Source organism: Brachycentrus maculatus, unplaced genomic scaffold, assembly GCF_059751285.1.
Source record: "Brachycentrus maculatus isolate JH-2025_06_01 unplaced genomic scaffold, ASM5975128v1 h1tg000115l, whole genome shotgun sequence".
In the NCBI taxonomy this organism is placed as follows: Eukaryota; Metazoa; Arthropoda; class Insecta; order Trichoptera; family Brachycentridae; genus Brachycentrus; species Brachycentrus maculatus.
Window position 1 is genome coordinate 3057285 of NW_028280868.1, and position 23876 is coordinate 3081160.

Below are 23876 nucleotides of genomic sequence, written 5' to 3' on the forward strand. Positions count from 1 at the left end.
ACGACCCTCTGCACGATTTACGTTCGGATAAGGGAGCTGGCACTCTAGTTTATATGATTGTGTTATCAAATATTATCGTCTCGGCAACTGAAATAATAACTGTTTACTACAAACATAACGAGATGCGAGATATCGTTCTTTAGTAGTAAAATGGTGCACGCATATTTACCCAGATAACGTTTTTAACATGATAAGAAAAAAATCCTTCTTTCATATATGAAAACCGATTTCATTTATCATTTGGGTTACTCCAAATTCAAATGGACATTGACACTATCGTATTTGTAAAAAAAAACTTCGAATAAATCATTGTAACAAACAAAAAGTTTACAATACTGTAAACTTTTTGTTTTGCTTTCATAAGATAAGATAAAAAAAATAGAGTTAGTCAGTACTTTTTGTATCTCGTTTTAAGGCGGGATAATCTATGGCCGGCAACTTAATTTTCTTTTTGAACTCAGGTAACATTTAACGTAAATGAATTTTTTGCTTAAAAGGCCGTTTTTATAAAATATAAGATTTTTCTTAAAAATAAACATATGGTTTTGAAAAGAAAAGAGTTATCGAAACGTGAGGAATTTAAAAAAATCAGGTAAAATATTTTTTTCTGTATGCATATGTATATATATATATATATATATATATATATATATATATATATATATATATATATATATATATATTTATATATATATATATGTATATATATATATATATATATATATATATATATATATATATATATATGTATATATATATATATATATATATATATATATATATATATATATATATATATATATATATATATATATATATATATATATATATATATATATATATATTTATATTTATATATATATATATATATATATATATATATGTATATATATATATATATATATATATATATATATATATATATATATATATATATATATATATATATATATATATATATATTTATATATTTGTATGTATGACTTTTCGCGCAGCCAGTTGCGTACTTAATTGTGTATTTGAGAGTACACCCATTAATGAGTGAATATCTAAAAAAATCTACAAAAAAATCTTATTTATCCGTCGAATTTGTAAATAAATTAAGAATTTTAGAATTTATTTAAAAATTAATATAGTAAAATTCGTCGTACACTACACCTACTCTGATATTGAATTTTAAAATTTTACATGTAAATAATATTAAAAGAACAAGGATTTTTCCTTTTTTAAATAGATAAATATTATGCAGTTAAATTTCTCAAATGAGTTGTTTGAATTTCAATTCACTGGACAAAATCGTTCATTGCATTCTTTAGTGTTTCGATCACATCGCTATTTTACCAAAGAAGCAATAAGTAATTACTTAAATATTCCGAGTACGTACACATTGAATTCAAGGCAAACCAGAAATACTCACTTGTTCTTATTGCCCCAGTAAATCAAGAAACAGAGATTGCATACCGTCGCATCACAACTATTGTAATAATACAATGTAATAATGTACAGGTACACCTTGTTTTGCGTCGATTCGATTTACGCCTATAAGGATTCCCTAATCAAGAATTAGAAGAGGCGATGAAGGAATTAGATTGCCCTCAATCAGAAAATCGGGAAGAACAACAGGAGGACGAGAAAGAAAATGATGGAAAATCCTAAAAAAAACGGCCGATCTAACCCTTATCCTTTTTATTAATAGAGATGTTAACAGATGAGCTCTGAGATTTCAAACGATGCCAACATATTGAAAGAATCGTCACAGCTGCCGTTCGCCCTTATGTCATGATTCTGCAAGAGAGGAAGTAATAACCTAAGTAAAAGAAATTGATTTTTTTTTCAAAAGTGTGAGAATTTAATTTAGTACCGACGAACTGGTGAATTATAATTTTTTTTCATCAATTATATCAAGAGATTTTTTTCTTTTGTAATGAATATAAGCTTTATTAATTAAATACAATTTTTTTTAATATATATGTGTAGGATTTGTAATAAACAATATAATAAAAATGTTAAATAAACAAATTTGACATGAAACTTAACCATATATCGTCCATTATATTTGTGTTCATTTAACATCGATGCTTTTACGCCGGTGTCTCTCGGAATAGAATCCCGGCGTAAAACGAGGTTTACGTGTAGATAGTAATATTTAAGTAGTAAATCGTTGGCGGATCTAATAGACAATGAAAAGTCACGCGTAATCAATAACTTTGCACTGTAGAATATATTTAACTAACCAGCTAACCATCACGACGCTTCGGCGTGGTTAGGCAGAGAGAATGCCCGTCGCACCACTCTGTCTTCGCAAACATTTTTCGCCTCTTCCACATTCATGAATCTCCCCTCAAATGCTCGCCGATTATTCCGACTTCTGACTAGACCACTTTTTCTTTCATCACCCATTCATTTCTTGAAAACCTTACATGAAGCAATCCAAACATACATTCTCAATAAAAACAGGCATTCACATAAACATTAAATTCGTAGAATTTCTCCAAGTGCCTGTTTGAAAGTAATTTCTGTTGAAAATGTATTTTTGACATGTTTCAAGTGAGGCTTTCAAGGTAAATATATAATTCCGTTGACATGAGTAATAGCTGTATTGAAACTGGATAAACTATTTATATCCGTTATTCACAAATACAGTTAAAATTTGACAACTCGATAAAAAATAGATTACTCACTCCCTGTATCTTCTTCTTCTGTTCGTGTCATGTCAGGTCCCTCTGACCTCGACTTTCACTTGAGAGTAAATGTCATTGTCCTGAGCAGCACTAAACAGCGCCTCGACGGTCCTGATCCAATTTCGTTTATTCCGGAGCCAGGAGACCTGTCCTACTTACTCTCATTTAACAACATTATATTTTTTAGAAAATTGCTAGGCTCTGTATTAGGGGCACCGTAAAGAAATCCATTTTTTATGTGACACATTTACTAACATTAATCTTGCATAGTACTCTTTACATTACAAAATATATTATCCTTTACTATCTTAGACTATCTGCCATCTCTCGTAGTTTTTAGTATCTCTTTTTTGGTAGTTTTTCGATCTCTTTTTTGTAGAAACTTACTGGTTTGGTATTATTTTTTGACATCTCATCAAAGATTTTTTTTTTTTTTTTTTTTTTTTTATTTATTTATTTTTATAAATCACAATTTTTACCATATATTAAAAATAAAAATAAAAAGTTATTTTGCAGAGACCCACCAAGCCACCTTGTGTGTCTTGTCGGTGGAGTTCTTTTTGCATACATTTTTTTATTGTTTTTTAACCATTTTAACCTAATATATACACACAAAAAAGGAGAAAAATTAACAATATAATCTTTTTTACAATGTTCATAAAATTAACTCTTGATCATTTACCCATTCCTTTATTTTGCCTTTGTTCCATCTTTTATTTTGACCTCTAACATCCGTCGGCAACAAATTAAAAATGTTCGGAACGATATATTGCAGTGTTCGACTTCCATATTTATTGTTGATTCTTGGGACTATCAGACCTTCGTCTGATGAAGAAGAATATGGAAGTCTGGGCATTTACGGGGCTTACGACCGTCATAGGCTAGTTTAAGTGATCACTTTACACACGTGTAACATTCACCAATTCTACCCATTATTGACAACCACACTACTCAAATTCTTTGAAGTTTTATATATATGAACCAATTTAGAAACTTTGTTCTTGAATCACTAGAACTTCACTAGAGACATCTATTGGTGAGATGTAAAGAAGCTTTTTTATTAAGCAGAAACTCTTATATTAGTATGTGAGATCCGAATCCTGGATTATAATTACACACATGAGAAACGCCAGAAAATACCATTTTCATTTTTATTATTAAGCTTATAATTTGACCAGATAATTTATTTACAACATTTTGAGTGTGTCCAAATACTTGTTCACAAAATCTGGATTATCTCCAATTACAGGAGTTATTTTCATATTATTTTTTGACATCTCATCAAAGATGAAGAAGAATATGGAAGTCTGGGCATTTACGGGGCTTACGACCGTCATAGGCTGGTTTAAGTGATCACTTTACACACGTGTAACATTCACCAATTCTACCCATTATTGACAACCACACTACTCAAATTCTTGGAAGTTTTATATATATGAACCAATTTAGAAACTTTGTTCTTGAATCACTAGAACTTCACTAGAGACATCTATTGGTGAGATGTAAAGAAGCTTTTTTATTAAGCAGAAACTCTTATATTAGTATGTGAGATCCGAATCCTGGATTATAATCACACACATGAGAAACGCCAGAAAATACCATTTTCATTTTTATTATTAAGCTTATAATTTGACCAGATAATTTATTTATAACATTTTGAGTGTGTCCAAATACTTGTTCACAAAATCTGGATTATCTCCAATTACAGGAGTTATTGTCATATTATTTTTTGACATCTCATCAAAGATGAAGAAGAATATGGAAGTCTGGGCATTTACGGGGCTTACGACCGTCATAGGCTGGTTTAAGTGATCACTTTACACACGTGTAACATTCACCAATTCTACCCATTATTGACAACCACACTACTCAAATTCTTGAAAGTTTTATATATATGAACCAATTTAGAAACTTTGTTCTTGAATCACTAGAACTTCACTAGAGACATCAATTGGTGAGATGTAAAGAAGCTTTTTTATTAAGCAGAAACTCTTATATTAGTATGTGAGATCCGAATCCTGGATTATAATCACACACATGAGAAACGCCAGAAAATACCATTTTCATTTTTATTATTAAGCTTATAATTTGACCAGATAATTTATTTACAACATTTTGAGTGTGTCCAAATACTTGTTCACAAAATCTGGATTATCTCCAATTACAGGAGTTATTTTCATATTATTTTTTGACATCTCCTCAAAGATGAAGAAGAATATGGAAGTCTGGGCATTTACGGGGCTTACGACCGTCATAGGCTGGTTTAAGTGATCACTTTACACACGTGTAACATTCACCAATTCTACCCATTATTGACAACCACACTACTCAAATTCTTGGAAGTTTTATACATATGAACCAATTTAGAAACTTTGTTCTTGAATCACTAGAACTTCACTAGAGACATCTATTGGTGAGATGTAAAGAAGCTTTTTTATTAAGCAGAAACTCTTATATTAGTATGTGAGATCCGAATCCTGGATTATAATCACACACATGAGAAACGCCAGAAAATACCATTTTCATTTTTATTATTAAGCTTATAATTTACTGGTTTGGACTTGAATTATAAATCTAAACGATTTTCGGTAGTTTTTAGGTAGTTTTTCAATCTCTTTTTTTGTAGAAACTTGCTGGTTTGGACTTGAAATATAAATCTAAACGATTTTTGGTAGTTTTTAGGTAGTTTTTCAATCTCTTTTTTTGTAGAAACTTGCTGGTTTGGACTTGAAATATAAATCTAAACGATTTTTGGTAGTCTTAAGGTAGTTTTTCGATCTCTTTTTTGAAGAAACTTTCTGGCTTGGACTTGAAATATAAATCTAAATGATTTTCGACGTCCTACAATTTTTTTTCCCGTAATGATGGCTCCATTGACCTAAAAAGGTAAAAATTAGAAAGAGCAAGGTCTGGAGAGTATGTGGGATTCTTTAAGACATTAAAATATAGATCGGAATTTTTTTCGCGGGTCGTTTTGGCATATAATGCACTTAAAATGAATGTTAACACAACCCATTTCTCATGTTATTATTTGACATCTCAGAAGAAGAATATGGAAGTCCGGGCATTTACGGGGCTAACTACCGTCATAGGCTGGTTTAAGTGATCACTTTACACACGTGAATCATTTACCAATGCTACCCATTATTGACAACGACACTACTCAAATTCTTGGAAGTTCTTTACATGTTATTCAATTTTTGAGACATTCTACTTGAATCACTAGAATTTTCACAAGACACATCTCACATCTATTGGTGAGATGAAGAAGCTTTTTTTATTAAAATTTCCAGGCTTTCATATTCTTCTTCATCTATGTTGAGATGTCAAAAAATAATATGAAAAATAACTTCTATAATTGGAGATAATCCAGATATGTTAACAAGTATTTCGACACACTTGAAATGTTGCAACCCATTTCGTTTAATGTTTAAATTTGGAATAACTATACCTACCTATAGGTACCTACATATCGTTCACTCCTTTCAAGAATGTCATAATTTTAAAAACTTGATTTTTCAGGACAACGTTTTTAATGTTTAAAAATATAATACAATGTATTAAAAATAAACATCAAGCTGCTTTTTTAACTTTTTACTGTGCAACAGATCTTTTTAGGTAAAAGCTGAAGGTTTTTTCTCCATTTGAAAAATATTTAGTATATTTAAAAAAAAAACAAAACTTTTTCTTCAAAATGCAAAAACAACAATTTCTGCCCTATAGCGGGTAAATATTAAGTTAAAAATATGCGTCTTTTGCTGGGATATAGTACATTTTCTGGGCATTCCGAAAACATGCACGAATGAAAATTGACGATTTTATGAAGTTCTTGATAGGAGTGAGCGATATATTTCTTGCCATTGCGTTTGTTCGATAACCGTCAGATTGACAGTTATTTTTTAAAAACATTTATAAAATAAAAATAATTTGTATCTGTTTGACTTATGAAAAATTGTGTCAAACTCATGCGATATCCACGCAAAAAAAATTGAAATAATAATAATAATTTTTGTGGTGCCATAAGGCACCACAAAAACTAAGACGACTGACATAACAAGGATGCGTTTACGCTGTTAATCGTTATGTTAAAAACAGTCGTTAGCCTTTTTAAAGAATCGGTCCATTAGTAAATTTAAACTCGATTCTAAGAATGAATATTGATGCAAAAGAGAAAGTGAATCTATTCCAGTCACGAGCTGTTGACCTACCAAACTTCAGTAACGCTCGCGTGAAAGCAGTCTACCCATGTCCAATGAAATAATACAATATTACAGATGTCTTTCATAACAAACATGTACGTTTTTATACGGAATAAGACGGAAGTCTGAGAGTTCCGGGCCAGGTAGGCTGGCTTAAATGATCACTTTATGCACTTGTGTGACGTTCACCATTCTACCCATTATTGAACATTAATGTTGCATTTAAAAAAAAAGATATAGACTCAATGTTGTTGGATTCCTTTCGTATGTTTGTTGCTGTTATTTGAAAGTATGACTTACTGTGGCGCCTTCAGTTAAAAAAATTATAGTATAACTAAATAAGTAATATAACTAAATAATTTATTTAACCTGCACTAAATCCTTGAAGCACAGGGCTGATTACATTTCCTTAATATATTAAAACTAAATTCCACTGTGTATTTACGATGCAGTGCCCTATGCACCATTGGGTGCAGATAAAAGTTTGAAAAAAGTTCATCGTGATTGAAAAAAAGATATAAAATTGTATCAATCAGAATAATGTTGCCCTAAATCAACACCAAATACATTCATATCTTACTCTCCGCCCAAATCAATGGTTTATAATTATTGAGTTAGGTCGTATGTCAAAAAATCTTAAAAACCATATTCATTCCTCATTTTATCTGCATTTTTTTAAAACAAAACAAAAAGGTTTTTTTTTAAATCTGCTAAATAACATTTTGATAATAAATAAAGAAATAAGAGGACGTTAAGAAAACCATAAACACAAAATTTATTAATTAATTAATTAATTTAAAATCGCTTTTAAATAAAAACATGATTCAAATTTTCAACATTTATAAACAATGAACATTCTTGTGAACTTAGCTAGGTTTTTTTAAAATTGTTTACTGTATATTGTAAACAAAATTATAATATCATTTACATTCAAATTTAAAATGGCGTAATAACGTTTAAATATTTTCCTTATCATGTATATAAATTTGTTGCCAAACTATAAATAATCACCGGAAAATTGCGGTAATGGCAACAATGAAAGCTCCACTACGACAAAATAAAATACTAGGTTTTAATTTCGATATTATCCGCATTAATGGGTTTTTCCTAGAAATAACTACCATCAAACTTTTGAAGCAAGGGAACTTTTTCATTGAAGAAATATACAACATTTTGAGTGTGTCCAAATACTTGTTCACAATATCTGGATTATCTCCAATTACAGGAGTTATTTTCATATTATTTTTTGACATCTCATCAAAGATGAAGAAGAATATGGAAGTCTGGGCATTTACGGGGCTTACGACCGTCATAGGCTGGTTTAAGTGATCACTTTACACACGTGTAACATTCACCAATTCTACCCATTATTGACAACCACACTACTCAAATTCTTAAAAAAAAGCTTCTTTACATCTCACCAATAGATGTCTCTAGTGAAGTTCTAGTGATTCAAGAACAAAGTTTCTAAATTGGTTCATATATATAGAACTTCCAAGAATTTGAGTAGTGTGGTTGTCAATAATGGGTAGAATTGGTGAATGTAACACGTGTGTAAAGTGATCACTTAAACCAGCCTATGACGGTCGTAAGCCCCGTAAATGCCCAGACTTCCATATTCTTCTTCATCTTTGATGAGATGTCAAAAAATAATATGAAGAAATATACAGTGTACAAAAGTTGTTGCATGGATATTTTTTTAAATAAATATCTTCTGCTTATTATTATAATTAAAAATAAAAGTACAGGAATACACGTTTGTATGATGTATGTTGTGTTTATCATATTTCACTCACTCCTTTCAACAACGTTATAGCATGGTCGTTCAAAACATATTTTTTTTTTTTTTTTTTTTTTACAAAAATACATTTTTGAAATACAAAATTGGTAAATATACAGAACATCTTATATATAACGTTTCTACCTCTCTAATAAAGTAGATACTTGTGTTTAGAGAGGGAGTTCGTTTCACATTTATTTTTATTTTTTTATAAACTAAGTAAATTAAAACAAAGTAAATTAAAATTAAAAATTAAAAATTAACAAGGTAAATTAAAAATTAAAAATAATCATTCTTTGGTATGGAGTCTAGGAAGGGGTGAGTCTTAAATATTTTTTAATTTTAGTTTTAAAAGTTTGATAATTTTTTATAGATTTTAAGTTTTCCGGAAGTTTATTAAAGTTTTTTTTACCTATGTACGTATAATGGTTTAGCGCTGCTGTTGTTTTACATCTGTGCAAAATTAAATTATTAGAATATCTAGAGTTACTTGAATTTTGCACTTCAATTGTTTTTTCTTTAAAAGTTTGTAAGATAGCGGCTTTATTAAAAATTTCTTCAATAGTTGGTATATTAAGTTCTTCAAATACTAGTTTTGATGGGTAAGTTCTGGGCTTTTTAAGAATTATTTTTGCAATCTTTTTTGAATAATAGAGAGTGATTTTAAGTTTGTCTTATAAGCTCCTCCCCAGCCTATAATTCCATACTGCAGAATTGATTGTATTAAAGCATAATAGACTGTTTTTATAAGTTTTAGAGATAAAATATTTCTTAGTCTAATGAATACATAAATAAGTTTTCTAATTCTTTTGACCATAGTGGCTATTTGTACTTTCCACTTCAAATTACTTTCAATTATAATGCCTAGGTACTTAATATTATTCGCTTTTTTAATTGTCGAGCATAATTGGGGGCAAGAATGATTAATATTGTCATTTTGATTATGGATTGTGATATTGAAATTTACTGGGAGTCTTTTTTTAACAACTTTTTCGTAAATTTTTGCAACATTAAAAACTAATGATATGGGACGATAATTATTGACATTTTCCGGATCTCCTGATTTATAAATTGGAGTAACAATAGTTTGCTTATATATTGAGGGAAAAATTCCTCTTTTTAGGCTCATATTAATGATATGAGCAATCGGCTTACTCACCAGATAGTTGACTTTTTTCAATATTCCCGGTGTAACGTTATCGTATCCCGGCGCGGATCCGCCTTTCAGATTCTTTATAATTTTTTCTATTTCCGAATGGTCGGTTGGTAGAAAATTAAGCATTTTTTCATGTTTTGGAAGATTTTTTTTACAATTTGTAATGGATGTTTTGTTTTTTAAAATTTCACAAGCCAAATTTTTCCCTACATTTACAAAATAAGTATTAAATATATTTGTACACTCTTTAGTTTGATTCTGTACATTAATTTTGACGTCATTGTGTTTGATATTTTTTTGTGATCAGTTTTTCGATTTTTTTCAATTATTTCATTAATTATTTGCCATATTTGTTTACTATCTTTATTAGTGTCGTTGATTCTTTTTTTGAAATAATCTTCTTTTACTATTTTTATTAAATGTGTTAATTTGTTTTTATATTTTTTAAAGTATTTTTTTAGGTTATCATCATGTGGATGTTTTTTAGTTAATTAAAATAATTTTTCTTTTTTCCGCGCTGCAATTACTAGTCCGTGAGTTATCCATGGCTTAATCTTACGGTGCTTGGAGATAATAGGGTTTTTTATATGTTTTTCATTTTGTGACGCCTGAATATGATCCAGAAAGATTTTTTCAAATTTTACAGATGATAACTCCGTCTCTTCTGTTTCTACTACGGGAGACCAGTCTTCATGTAATAATCTTTCGTACAGAGTTTCTAAATTAATAATACTTTTTTTTGTCTGATTTTGATGTAATGGTGGGCTCTTTATCTTTTTTTCACTATTATATCTAAAAATGCACGAGTAGTGATCCGTTAAACTCGTCTTCCAGACGATAGTATCAATATTGTTAATATCCAATAATATTATCCAATAAGTGGAATGAGTCTTGATTTGTAGTTTTTTGCACATATACTAGAATGAATTGTGCAGAGCAATTTGCATTTCATTCATAATATATATTTCACTTTTCTGGAGGCCATTTTGAAGGCCAATACATTATGATTACATTGTGATCATAACTATTACTATGATAAAGGCAACACCAAAATGTTTTACAAGACGAACACATGACGGAATGTAGATTGAATTATATGCTAATTGATTGAATGCAGATAACACGTACATCCTCCAGGATTGCTTAAAAATATTGATTTAATTAATAATTTTCTCTTTTTTTGACATCTCAACATGGAAGTCTGGGTATTGACAGAGCTTATCGCTCACTCCTTTCAACAACGTCATTAATCAAATATTTGATTTTTCAGGAGATCGTTTTTAAAGTTTAAAAATATAATACAATGTATTAAAAATAAATATCAAGCCACTTATTGAACTTTTTACTGTGCAACATATCTTTTAAAGTAAAATCTGAATGTTTTTTCTCCATTGGAAAAATATTAAGTATAGTTAAAAAAATAATTAAACAGTACCTTTTCTTCAAAATGCAAAAACAACACTTTCTGCCCTGTAGCGGGTAAATAGTAAGTTAAAAATATGCCGCTTTTGCTCGGATATATTACATTTTCTGGGCATTCCGAAAACACACACAACTGAAAATTGACGATTTTTTATTTATGACGTTCTTGAAAGGAGTGAGCGTTATGTCCTATCCATGAGCTGGTTAAGTGATCACTTTACACACGTGCTGAGATGTCAAAAAAAAAGCAAAAATAACATTTTGTGAATAACTTTCTCCATTAATAAAAATATATTACGAGGTCCACTAACTTAAGTATTTTTCCTCGTAAGTCAGACTTCCAATTTCTATTTGCTTTAAATTAAATGACAACAGGTGCTTTTTTATATTTTTACATCAGTGTTTATATTATCACATTTAGCTAAAAAAATACCGAATATTTTTATCTCTCGATCAATTCTTCTCGCCAGCTGTGGCATCCTTCAAACACAGTTTTTATGCTGAGGAAGGGTTGCATAATTTTTGTTTGTCTCCATATCAGCCTCTCACGTTTATGTTGAAGAATGTGACCTAATTTATTTATTTAATTATAAAAAATTTCATACTACATTTATTAATTTATTAAATTTTTGACATCTTAACAAAGATGAAAAAGAATATGGAAGTTTGGGCATTTAAAGGGGTAACGATCTGTCGTAGGCTTTGTTAAATGATCACTTTATACATATAGCTCACTCCTTTCAAGAACGTCATAAACCAAAAAACTTAAACATATAAAATAAAATACAATGTAATAAAAATAAATATAAAGCCAATTACTGAACTTTTTACTACGCAACAGATCTTTTTAGGTAAAACCTGAAGGTTTTTTCTCCATTTGAAAAATATTCAGTTCATTTAAAAAAATAGTTAAATAATACCTTTTCTTCAAAATGCAAAAAATACACTTTCTGCCCTCTAGAGGGTAAATATTAAGTTGAAAATATGCCTCTTTTGCTGGGATATAGTACATTTTCTGGGCATTCCAAAAACATGCACAACTAAAAATTGACGATTTTTTATTAATGACGTTCTTGAAAGGAGTGAGCGATATGTAACATTCACCAATTCTAGTCATGATTGACTACCACAATACTAAATTTTTGAACCCCTAGATATATGAATCAATCTCGCGACACAGTACGCGTGCCTAGTGATCACCTAAACAATCCTACGGCAGGTCTTAATCCCTGTAAATTGTTGAGATGTCAAAAATGTAAAAAATAACTTCAAAGTGGAGGTGATCCAGATTTTAAACAAGTATTATGACACACTCAACGTGTTGTTGCATTTATTTATTTAAAATAAGCATAACCACAAACGTAGCCTGTGTGTGGATATACAATGATGTATGAGGATAATTCAGCAATAATAATTTCAAAACTATATTGGTGAAAAGAGTACAGTAGTAAGGAAATGACCATCAAAAATTTCATTCATACACCGGGCTACTTACTCATGGAAAATATCAATGACCTCTCTCTGCAAATCGTAAAGCGGCAAATCAATACATCAATTGATGAATCAAACATCGCACTAATTCAGTAAATCTTAATCTTCATAATCAATCAATTACTAGGCTGTTTCAAGAATTCTTTGGGTGAAAATTTTCCAATTAAACAGATAACGATTTTACTATTAAGATCGTGAATTCAATCACAATTTTAATGTAAAACGATAAAAACTAAACTCGAAAAATAAACGATTTACTCGTTGATATTTTCCAGAGTATCAGCAAAAATTTGAGAGGAAAAACATAGTGTCATAAATCTTTATTCTTATCGTATTTTTTCACCTCAATTTTAAGTATATTTCAGTCTTTATTTTCCTTATTTTGGCAATATTTTAAATTTAAAGACATCAATGGTATTTTTAGACAGATTTTCCTCAAATTTCTTAAATACGTATTCTGCATGTTTATTTATGCAAACATCGTTTTCTTAACAATATCTCGTAGCTCATTAATTCAAAATCCAGTTCTCAGAGGTGTTGCAATACACGTACATAGATACTACGCATTCGCACAATTATCAACGAGATATTGTCGTATCATTACTATCAAGAAACGTTTTGTCAAGAATTAATTGTTTTAAGGTAATGATATAACCAGGAGAAAGTATTTTGTGTCGACTATAATATTCTTCAACACTCAACCACTTCACCTTCAACAATCAACAACTAATAACCTTCAATACTTAACAACTTATAAAAATCTTCAACTAAAAATCTTCAACAATCAACAACTAATAATCTTCAATACACAACCACTAATAAATAATCTTTAACACACAATAACTATAAACTTTTAACGATTAACAAATAATAATCTTCAATACTCAACAACTAATAACCTTCAACACTCAGTGATTAATAGCCAGTCAATACTCAACAACTTCAATACTCAACAACGACTACTAACTTATAACCTTTTAATAAATACTAAAGATCTAATAACCTTCAACCTTAAACATTAATACAAAAACCTTAAACATTCAACATACTCAACAACTAATAACCTTCAATACTCAACAACAACTAATAACTTTTAAAACTCAACAACTAACATAACCTTCAACACTCCAGGACTAATAACCTTCAACACCCAACGCCTAAAAACCTTCGACTCTTAAATTTAAGAGAAAAGATACAACGTATACCATTCCATTTTTTTATCCGATGAAAACATTAAAATTTAGTGCCAAAACCCATAATGGCTATAAAAGGTGTATTATATAATATATTGAACTGATTGATTCAGTTTTTTGTTGTTGTTGTATTTTTTGTGATAAAAAAATTGTTTCACGTGACTTAATGATTTTGTACATCCAACATTATTAGTTGGACGTGGCGGTATATTAAAACATTTAAAAAATCTGTTGTCATTTTGTCATCTTTTTTTATTTCCATGATAATCGAATTTATTGGCATAAAGTGACGTCATATATTTTCTTACATTGCAGTTTACAAGAACTGGTAAGGTATTAAAGAAAGTGAGTCATTTAAAGTAGCTCATTGCGCAACGGTGACGTCATCTTTTGGGTATGACGCATCGAAACATTCTTTGTTGGCTTTGGAAAAGATGTGAGGAGGTACGTGATAAGTGATAAGGATTAAAGAAGTAGCGAAGTAGTAAACAGTATGTGTACTGTTCAAACAAACAAGAGAAATGTAGGGTAAACAGTATATTTACTGGCCACCTACGAAGCTCGCTAAATTTCGTCATATTTATTCGCTTTAAATGTTATATAATGTACATGCCATAGGAACTTTAAGGACCAACATTCGTAAATCGCAACTTAATTCTAATTCTTCTTCTTTTTATAGATCCTCAGGATCTGTATGTGCCGCCGTCTGACGCTCTTGGGATGTTGACTGCCAGCTATTTCTCCACCTTTTCGTAGGTCTGCCTGGGGGTTTGATTCCTTCAGGGTTTCTTTGAAGGGCGATACGTGGACGTCTGTCTTCTTACACTCCGGATATTAGTATTTCTTTTGCGGTCTCGCAATGTGTTTCCGGTTATAGATCGGAGAGACTAAGAGACTAAGAGATTCGAAGTCAAATGTTACCCAGGCAACATTTGACGTAATTAATTTATTTCTTGAAACACCGTTTTTGTATTGAAAAAATAAGTTTTTCTTCGAAATAAATACATGGTTTTGAAAAGATAAAGAGTTACAAAAAGGTAAGGAGTTAAAAAGGTTATAAAAATATTTTTCAATATCCATATATTCTAAAAAATAATACCTATTCTTTAAAAAAATCGGAGGTAAAGTGACAACCTGACGCTTATTCGAGTATTATTGTGACTTACGCCTCAAGGCTTGCACATTTTGTCTCAAGGATTTTTAAAAATTTTTAATCAATGTTTTTCGTAGTAAATACCATTATTTCTTAAAATCTACTGTGACACGTATGGTTTGATGCATTCCGCATCATTTTCAAATAACGTATATGGTATGAAGCTAATTCTAAATTTTAGGGTTGGGTCCTTGGGACATTAAAGGTTGAAGAGGGGGTAGGAGCTGTTTCTAATTTATTTACTTTTTTAATTGTTTTTTTTATTTTTTTTATTTTATAGTGGGAACAAAGACAAAAGGGGGGAGGCTTTAGTCATTGTCATATTGTTAATTTTATCAATATCACATTGGATATTGATCTGTTCCATGTGTCCGAAGGAGTTTTCCGAAGCGGGATTCTTCTACACCTTTAAGTCTTCTTGCTTACTTTTCCTTTAATATATACGCCTTGAATATTGTTTGTTATGTATATATTATTTTTTTATTGAATAAATTGAATTGAAATGAATTGAATTTTGGGTTTCTTGTTATTTATATTTTTATGAATTTCTATTTTTTCAAAATGTTGTAGTTTATGGCTTTTCGTATTAATTATTTTTAGGATTTCTACGTTATTGTGGTTAAATTTGCGATCTAAATATATATTACATAAATGGTTAGCGAATCATTATTATTTTTCAAACATAATTCATGTTCCCTGATTCTTGTTTTGAATTTTCTGGAAGTCATACCAATTAACGAACTTCCACAGTCGCAGTTTAATTTATATATGCTACTATTGTCTTATATATTATTTAAGAAATAGTGGTATTCACTTAGTAAAACATTGATTAAAGAAAACACATCGTTTTTTACCACTTGAGTTTTATTATAGACTACATGTTTCAGAAGTTAAACTTCCATCATTCAGGTCTGTATAATAACTAAAATATAAAATATAAAATTGTTCTATAAATAAGTTATTGTTCTATAAGTAAAACATTAATTAAAAATGGATACATTTTACCTCAAAGTGACTGCCGAATAAATAAATTATTTTTTTTAATTCCCTAACATCCAAGTGACTCTGAAATCTAGCTACGGCTTATCGTATCCTTTCTTAGTCTTTCAATTTATTGTTTTATAGCCTATACCTACTCGTGAGTGGATTTACTCTTTATGTTCAAAGTAACTATAATTTCTTGTAATTCATGAGTGAAAATTAAAGGTAATAAATAACATTCGCTGTATCAAGATTTTTCCACTAAGAAGTTATTTTTACATTTTTGATATCTCAACGCAGATGAAGAAGAATATGGAAGTCTGGGTATTTACCGGGCTACACAGGTTTACCCCACAGGTTGAATACATGATAAATGATTTGAAATAAAAACATTTTACTAAGGAAAATTTCGATCGAATCAAGTTTTATAATAGCACAAAATTAGCATTAGTTGAATTTTGGGATTTCCTAAAAAAGTGGACGTTTTAATTTTTTTATGTAACTTCCGTATGGAATCCATGTTCTAAGCATTGATTTCATAGGGTAACAAATACTTTATTTCAGGTTTTTGTGAAGAACAAATACTTTATTTCAGGACCATAATTTCCAAATAGATTTGCATTTTGAAGCCAGTTTTGGATATGTTGTCAGCGAGTTAGTACCAAAAACAAAATTGTTGAATGTTTGTTTTTTAAACAAGTAATGTCAAAAGTTATCTACACTTTGTAGTTTACTCATCTTTTCACATATACTTTACATCTATATTTTTTACAAATTTAATTTTATATGGATAGGTAAAAATAGCCACAGGTAGGTAGCAAATTTATATTGAAATATGAAAAGTTAATTTCGCTAAAGAGACGGCTTTTCGTACAAATTACAAAGAAAATATTGATTTTTTTTGATAGGTTCTTAGAAAATTAATACCGTCAACCTTTACGACTTTACAATTTTAATACATGTGTATTATCTGCCTATAATCAATTATTATCATATCTCTGAAAGTTTTTCATTTAACAAAATATTTTTAGGATATAGAAGGCAGTGGTTCTAAAATATTTATACAAATACACACACATGCACACATTTTATGTTTTTACTTAAATGGTCTTAAACTAGAGTCCAATATATTTTATGTATTGGACTTTATTTTTATCAATGGATTTTATATATATTTAAGTATATTCTCGTATGGGATACAACTGATAGGTGGTCTTATCACTTCAAATTACTAAACACAACTCATTTTTTAACTTGCAATGATCTTTAACTGAAGTCTAATGTATTTTGTGTATTGGACTCAGTTTTATCAATGCCGTTCATTTGTACTTAAGTATATTCTCTTATTGGATTACTAATGGTAGATTATACAATCGATGAAAAATGCAAAACAAGACATACTAACTTGTAATGGTCTTCAAGTGGAGTCCAATGTATTTTGGCTTTTAAAATAATCGAGTAAAAATATCTCATCGTAAAAAAAGTAAAAAATGTTGACATTCCATGGAGCGATACGGCGATAGCGATGTGATGTTTCTCCGCTCAGTCGCCCGAGAGAGTTGAAGCGACTCGGCCGTGACGCTCCATCTGGTCTGATATTGCGGAACGCCCCCCAAAATTGCTGTGAAATCAAGTTATAAGTGCCAAGTGATAAATAAAACAACTCGTTAACTGGTGCCAATAAGTGAAAACAAACAAATAGTAGCAAAAAAACTATATATATAAAAGTTTCAAACCATTTTTTAGTGATTTTAAAGTGAGAATTCGTAGTCTACGATGAAAATGCCGGATTTAGATTGCATTATCTTTTGAATGCGATCAAACTTTGAGATTTTGTTTGCGAATCTCATTAGATAAGATCGTCAAGAAAAATCGTGAAGATCCTGCAAGAAAATGGGCGGGAAATCGTCTTATTTCGACATATTCTTGTTTCTCGTTCTGGGCGCAGTCACCACATCGGCAGGTGAGGCAGTCCATACTGTTTTGTCATCGATAATTGCCTCTAATAGCATCCATAGATCATAATGAAACCTTTGCTGACGATAAACATATTCAGGCATCATGGTGTGAGTGCGTTTAATTGGAACAATACAACTAATAGCAACCACTTGTTATAACAAGGCTTGTCTCCGGCACTGTTCATTGGTGTTTGTTGCACTATTAGGCTAATAATATTACATTAGTGTATAGCAAGAACGGCTTAAGTCATTTTTTGTAGATTCTATCATGGAAATAAGAGTACCTAGCTAATATATCCCTAACCATTCTGTCGTATTTACTACGCGAACTCCGATCTCGAGGTTTGGTCGACATTACATGTAATTTTTTTTTTAATTATTATTATTTCATAAAGTTACATATTTAATATAATTTAATACTATTTCTATGCATTTCTACTTAATTCAATCTTATAATTTCATTTGCGCTGAGCCTCTCCAAAAAAGACACTGAGCTCTTGTGCTTGGAGAGGCACTTTTTTTCTTCTTTTTTTGTCAGTGACATATTAAACATTTTTTAAAAATATTAATACGGAACAATTTTTTTGCGGTACATATTGTAACATATAATATTTTAAAAATATATGTAGACTACAGTGTTTCAATACACGGACGCAAGGCCCATTTTTGCTTATGTATTTAGTAAATAAGCTATGTAATTCGTGCTAAGCAAAAAATAATAATAAACGTACATTTTTTTATAATTCTATACCTCATGAACATTGTGGAGAATTATATTCTTGATTTTATCTTCAGATAACAGACTGAAGTAACAATCACACGTTGAATATTTGTGACATCTGTCAAAATGCAGGTAAAGGTAATGACGTCTTATGGCGTCACGAAATGTTTTTGTTTGTTGAAAAGTACGGTACATAGGTCGGATTAGGAAATTATGACTCAGCGCGGTTGATAATAACGTTCATTTGTTATATTTTTTTTCAATGGGATATTTGAATTCTTATAACATTTATATTGAAAAATAATAATACTACCATTTTCAAGTCTTATTAGCCTTGAAATGCTCAGACTTCCATCTTCTTTCGATGATTCGTCTCAAACTGAGACACCTTTATATATATTGCGAATGTAGCTGGTAATCGAAGACCGAGGAAAACTTGGCATGATCAGGTATTTCAAATACCTGAAAGTGATCACGTCAGGAGTCGGAATAATCGGCGTGTATGTATGTATGAGAAGATGTATGAACGTGGAAAAGGCGAAAATTGTGTGCAAAGACAGATTGGTGTGGCGTTCTACTCTCTTTGCCTACTCCTGAGGCGAGAAGCGGCGTGATGGTTAGTTAGTTATATTATATAATCAATAGGGCGAATACAGTCTGATATACAAATAATAAAATAAAAATATTCCTCGTTAGCGAATTACAATATTATATTGCAATCGAAATATTTTTCTGACTTAGCTCTTCATACTATGCACAAAAATGTTATGCTATGAATCAATTTGGAAGTGCGCCTAAGCTGATTCAAGTTAAAATACAAAATGATATTCACTTATTAACTATTATGAAATATTTACGATGATGATTTTGATGCTAATTGATCAACTTATCATTTGGAGACGTCGCGCGTCGTATTGTGCCGAGAATTACAAAAAAATTCAATATGTACTTGCCATCATCGCTGGCAGTGTTTTATTTTTCTTTCTTAAATTTGATCACAAAAACCATACAAAAAGACCTTCCTTTAAAAAGTGGGCGTATACCGAATCTAGCTTAATTTATATGCGTTTGTTCAAAATCTAAAATCGTCTAAAATAAGCGATCGCTTTTGAAATTTTGACCTGATTGGTAGCGCCATCTGTTAAACGTAATAACAATATTAAGCATTACTGAAGGCACCATCGTGCTTCTTGGCGGCTGCTATCACTTATCACAAAATCAAACATAATATAAATGTGTGTTCTCTTTATTATTTGGTTTTAATTTAACCAGACTAAGCCATAGCAACGCGTGGCCGGGTTCAACTATTTGCAAATTTAAAATAAAATGAGCTTCCTTTTCTTCTGTGGCTGTCATATCGCTCACTCCTTTCAAGAACGTCATAAATCAAAAATCGCCAATTTTCAGTTGTGTATGTTTTCGGAATGCCCAGAAAATGTACTATATCCCAGCAAAAGCGGCATATTTTTAACTTAATATTTACCCGCTGCAGGGCAGAAAGTGTTGTTTTTGCATTTTGAAGAAAAGGTATAAATATATATTATATTTCATATTTAAAATATTTTTCAAATGGAGAAAAAACCTTCAGGTTTTACGTAATAAGATCTGTTGCACAGTAAAAAGTTCAATAAGTTGCTTGATATTTATTTTTAATACATTGTATTATATTTATAAACTTTAAAAACGTTCTCCTGAAAAATCAAGTATTTTGATTTATGACGTTCTTGAAAGGAGTGAGCGATATCAGGTCCCTCTGACGTCGACTATCACTCGAGAGTAATTGTCCTTGTCTTGGGCAGCTCTAAACAGCGCGTTGACGATCCTGTCCAACCTCGTATATTCCGGAGCCAAGATCTGTCTTCTGCCCACACCTCGTAAACCCTCTATTTTACCTTTTTTGTTGGGTGCAATAACTTGTTTTTTGATTTGGCGTTTAATTTGTAGAACTCCATTTTAATTTATGTATTAATTTTAAATCAAACACAGATTTTTTGAGTCTACTAAGTTGTATTTTATTAACAAAAACACATAAAAAGTTATATTGTGACAATTGTTTCGCCTTGTTAGGGCATTCGTTGTTAGGACATTCGTTTGATAATGCCCTAACAAGGCGAAACAACTGTCACAATATAATTTTTTATGTGTTTTTGTTAATAAAATACAACTTAGTAGACTCAAAAAATCTGTGTTTGATTTAAAATTAAAACATAAATGCAATAACTTGTATTTCACTCCTCTTGCCACACACAAAAAAATTAACTAATTCCAATAAATTCAAAATACAGTATTTTGATCATCATTCCTTCGCCCTTTGAAAATTATGACAGTCTAAATGGATGAATTTTGAAACAGTAGAGATCTCTTTGTATGAAAAAAAAATTGTTATTAAAAAGTCATTACAAACGACGCTAAGTTAAAATTAACAACCCTACGTAGTTAACTTATCAACTGTTCATTTCGATTCCTTTAAAGTGCGTCGTGACGCTTCGATTCATTTTAAGTCGACATTGATATTGTGGTGTATCCCTTGTTTCGTACAATCTCTTTGACTTGAGCTTTGATTTTTCCCATTTCCCTTTTGCCTCCCTTTCGTCCTTCTTTCAGGTATTTTTACAAATTTATAATGTGTAATTTTCTAATTGGGAGAGTACAAGTACCTTTTCTGTCATTTTAGAATATGTGATTGTCCTGATGTAACTATTCTGTTAAATTCTCAAATAATAAAAAATAAGAATAAAAGAGCGTGATGGTTAAATGAACGGTTTTAAGGTGTGCTATCAATATCATTCGATCTGATAAAGTGAGTGTTAAGGATAAGTCGCGCATAAATTTGCGATTAAATAAAATCAAAAGTATTTTTATATGGAATAATCAAACCCGCAAATATTACACATATTTCTCGAAAACTGACAAACATGTTTACGTTGCGTACAAGAAGCGTTCCCGATAAGGAACCGCAGCTTACTTACTCCCTTTTCGGTGGTGATGTCGGTCAATTCCGTAGTGCAGTGGTCATCGTGCTGTATTGGCATGAGGTCAACATTATAAGCAAAGTTTTTTCAACATAAATATTATTATTATTTATTTACACTCTACATATATGTTTATCCGCCTCCGTATTGTAATGGTTAGCACTCTAAGCTACCGTACTGGAGGTCTTGGGTTCACTGTACCTGGAGCGGAGGGATGATCACATTTCCTTCACATCGCTCACTCCTTTCAAGAACGTCATAAATCAAAATACTTGATTTTTCAGGAGAACGTTTTTGAAGTTTAAGAATATAATACAATGTATTAAAAATAAATATCAAGCCACTTACTGAACTTTTTACTGTGCAACAGATCTTTTTAGGTAAAATCTGAAGTTTTTTTCTCCATATGAAAAATATTTAATTTTTTGAAAAAAATAATTAAACAATGCCTTTTCTTCAAAATGCAAAAACAACACTTTCTGCCCTGTAACAGTTAAATATTAAGTCAAAAATATGCCGCTTTTGCTGGGATATAGTACATTTTCTGGACATTCCAAAAACACGCACAACTGAAAATTTACAATTTTCGATTTATGACGTTCTTGAAAGGAGTGAGCGACATGTTAACGATATAGATAACACTGCTGTGTGTGTGTGTGTGTGTGTGTGTGTGTGTGTGTGTGTGTGTGTGTGTGTTACGTCAAGGAATCAATAATTCCCATTTTAAAAAATTATGTCATTTATCGTCTTTTCCCTATAAATAATAAATACAATGTATGAATATACTCATATAGATACATTACTCTTATTTTTTTCTCTCTATTCCATATTTATGTTTTGATAAAATGATAACTTAAGGCTGAGATCTCAAATATATATACGTACAAATTCAGAACGCGACCGGCCGCACTAGAAGCCAGACATGTCTCCATGCATTTTTTTTAGAATGTATATTGGAAACATACATGTCCGCCTCTGTAGTGTAATGGTCAGCACGCTCGGCTACCGTTCTGGAGGTTCCGGGTTCGTTTCCAGGAGGGTCAATAAATATTAGTGATTTTTTCACTGTAATATTTATTCAATATTACCCTGGACTGGTACCTGAAGCGGAGGGCTGATCACCTTTCCTTCGTGTGTAAACGATCAAGATAACACTGATTTCATATGAAGCAGTGCCCTATGCACCATTGGGGTGCGGATAAGGGTTTTATTATTATTATATTATTATATTATTATTGGAAACATATTGTTATCATTTTACCTTTAAATAACTATTTTCCTTTACCTTTAAATAATTATTTTCTTTTTTCAAATCTTTATATTTATTTCGAAGAAAAACTTATTTTTTTAATACAAAAACGGTGTTTTAAGCAGAAAAAATCGATTACCTTGAACGGTACCTGGAATTAAATCAAATTTAGTTACGATTTATCGTATACTGGGCCTTAACATACCAAACTTAATATTTTTTATACATACTTATTCATAACCTAATTTAACATCGGATAAACAATCGGGTTTAACGAAATTCGACCATTGTGGTCAGTCAGATTTCAGGAATTCAAGTTTAATATTAATTTTAAGTTATATATATTTAATAAATAAAATAAAACCATGGTATTTACCAACTAAATAAAAAAATATGTAATTAGTTTCATATCAAATTATTTACTATTTATATCGTACACCACGTACAGGCTATGCCTATGTGGGATTTTTTATTTATGCTTTAAATACTTACATATGAATGCATATACCATACAATGATGAGTTAGGAGTAAACAAAATTTTATAAATAATAATGCGTCATTAGATGCACTGTATTGATGCAGCGTTATCTACTTCAATAAAAACGAAGAAAAGCGATACGAGGTTAGGTACGAATTGAACACAATGAATTCAAGTTATTATTATATTAATTTTAAGTTATATATATTTAATAAATAAAATAAAACTATCTCAGAACGTTGGTTAAGGTGTGTCATATGGCTTTACCTGATGTAATAAAAAATGCATAATGTCATAATATGATCATAAATAATTTTATAGGTATAGGATTGTGAATGATTTCATATAAAAAAAATGCACGTGCAGCACCATACACGTCATAGAACTGAAACTTCTTAAAAGTGAAGAATAAGAAAGATATATGTTGTATGAGAGACAGGG

At 30.3% G+C, this 23876-nt stretch overlaps 1 protein-coding gene across 6 annotated transcripts in view; it reads left to right on the top strand.

Annotated features, from left to right (window-relative positions):
- Positions 1-17598: 17598 nt before the first annotated feature.
- The window catches only part of Pvr (PDGF- and VEGF-receptor related), a 45203-nt gene continuing 38925 nt past the window's right edge, over positions 17599-23876 (top strand). For all 6 annotated transcript variants that reach the window (XM_088259231.1, XM_088259233.1, XM_088259232.1 and 3 more), the window contains exon 1: positions 17599-18019. In XM_088259231.1, coding sequence (XP_088115357.1) covers positions 17950-18019 — 70 coding nt within the window. In that variant the 5' untranslated portion in view covers positions 17599-17949. The remainder of the gene's footprint in view (positions 18020-23876) is intronic.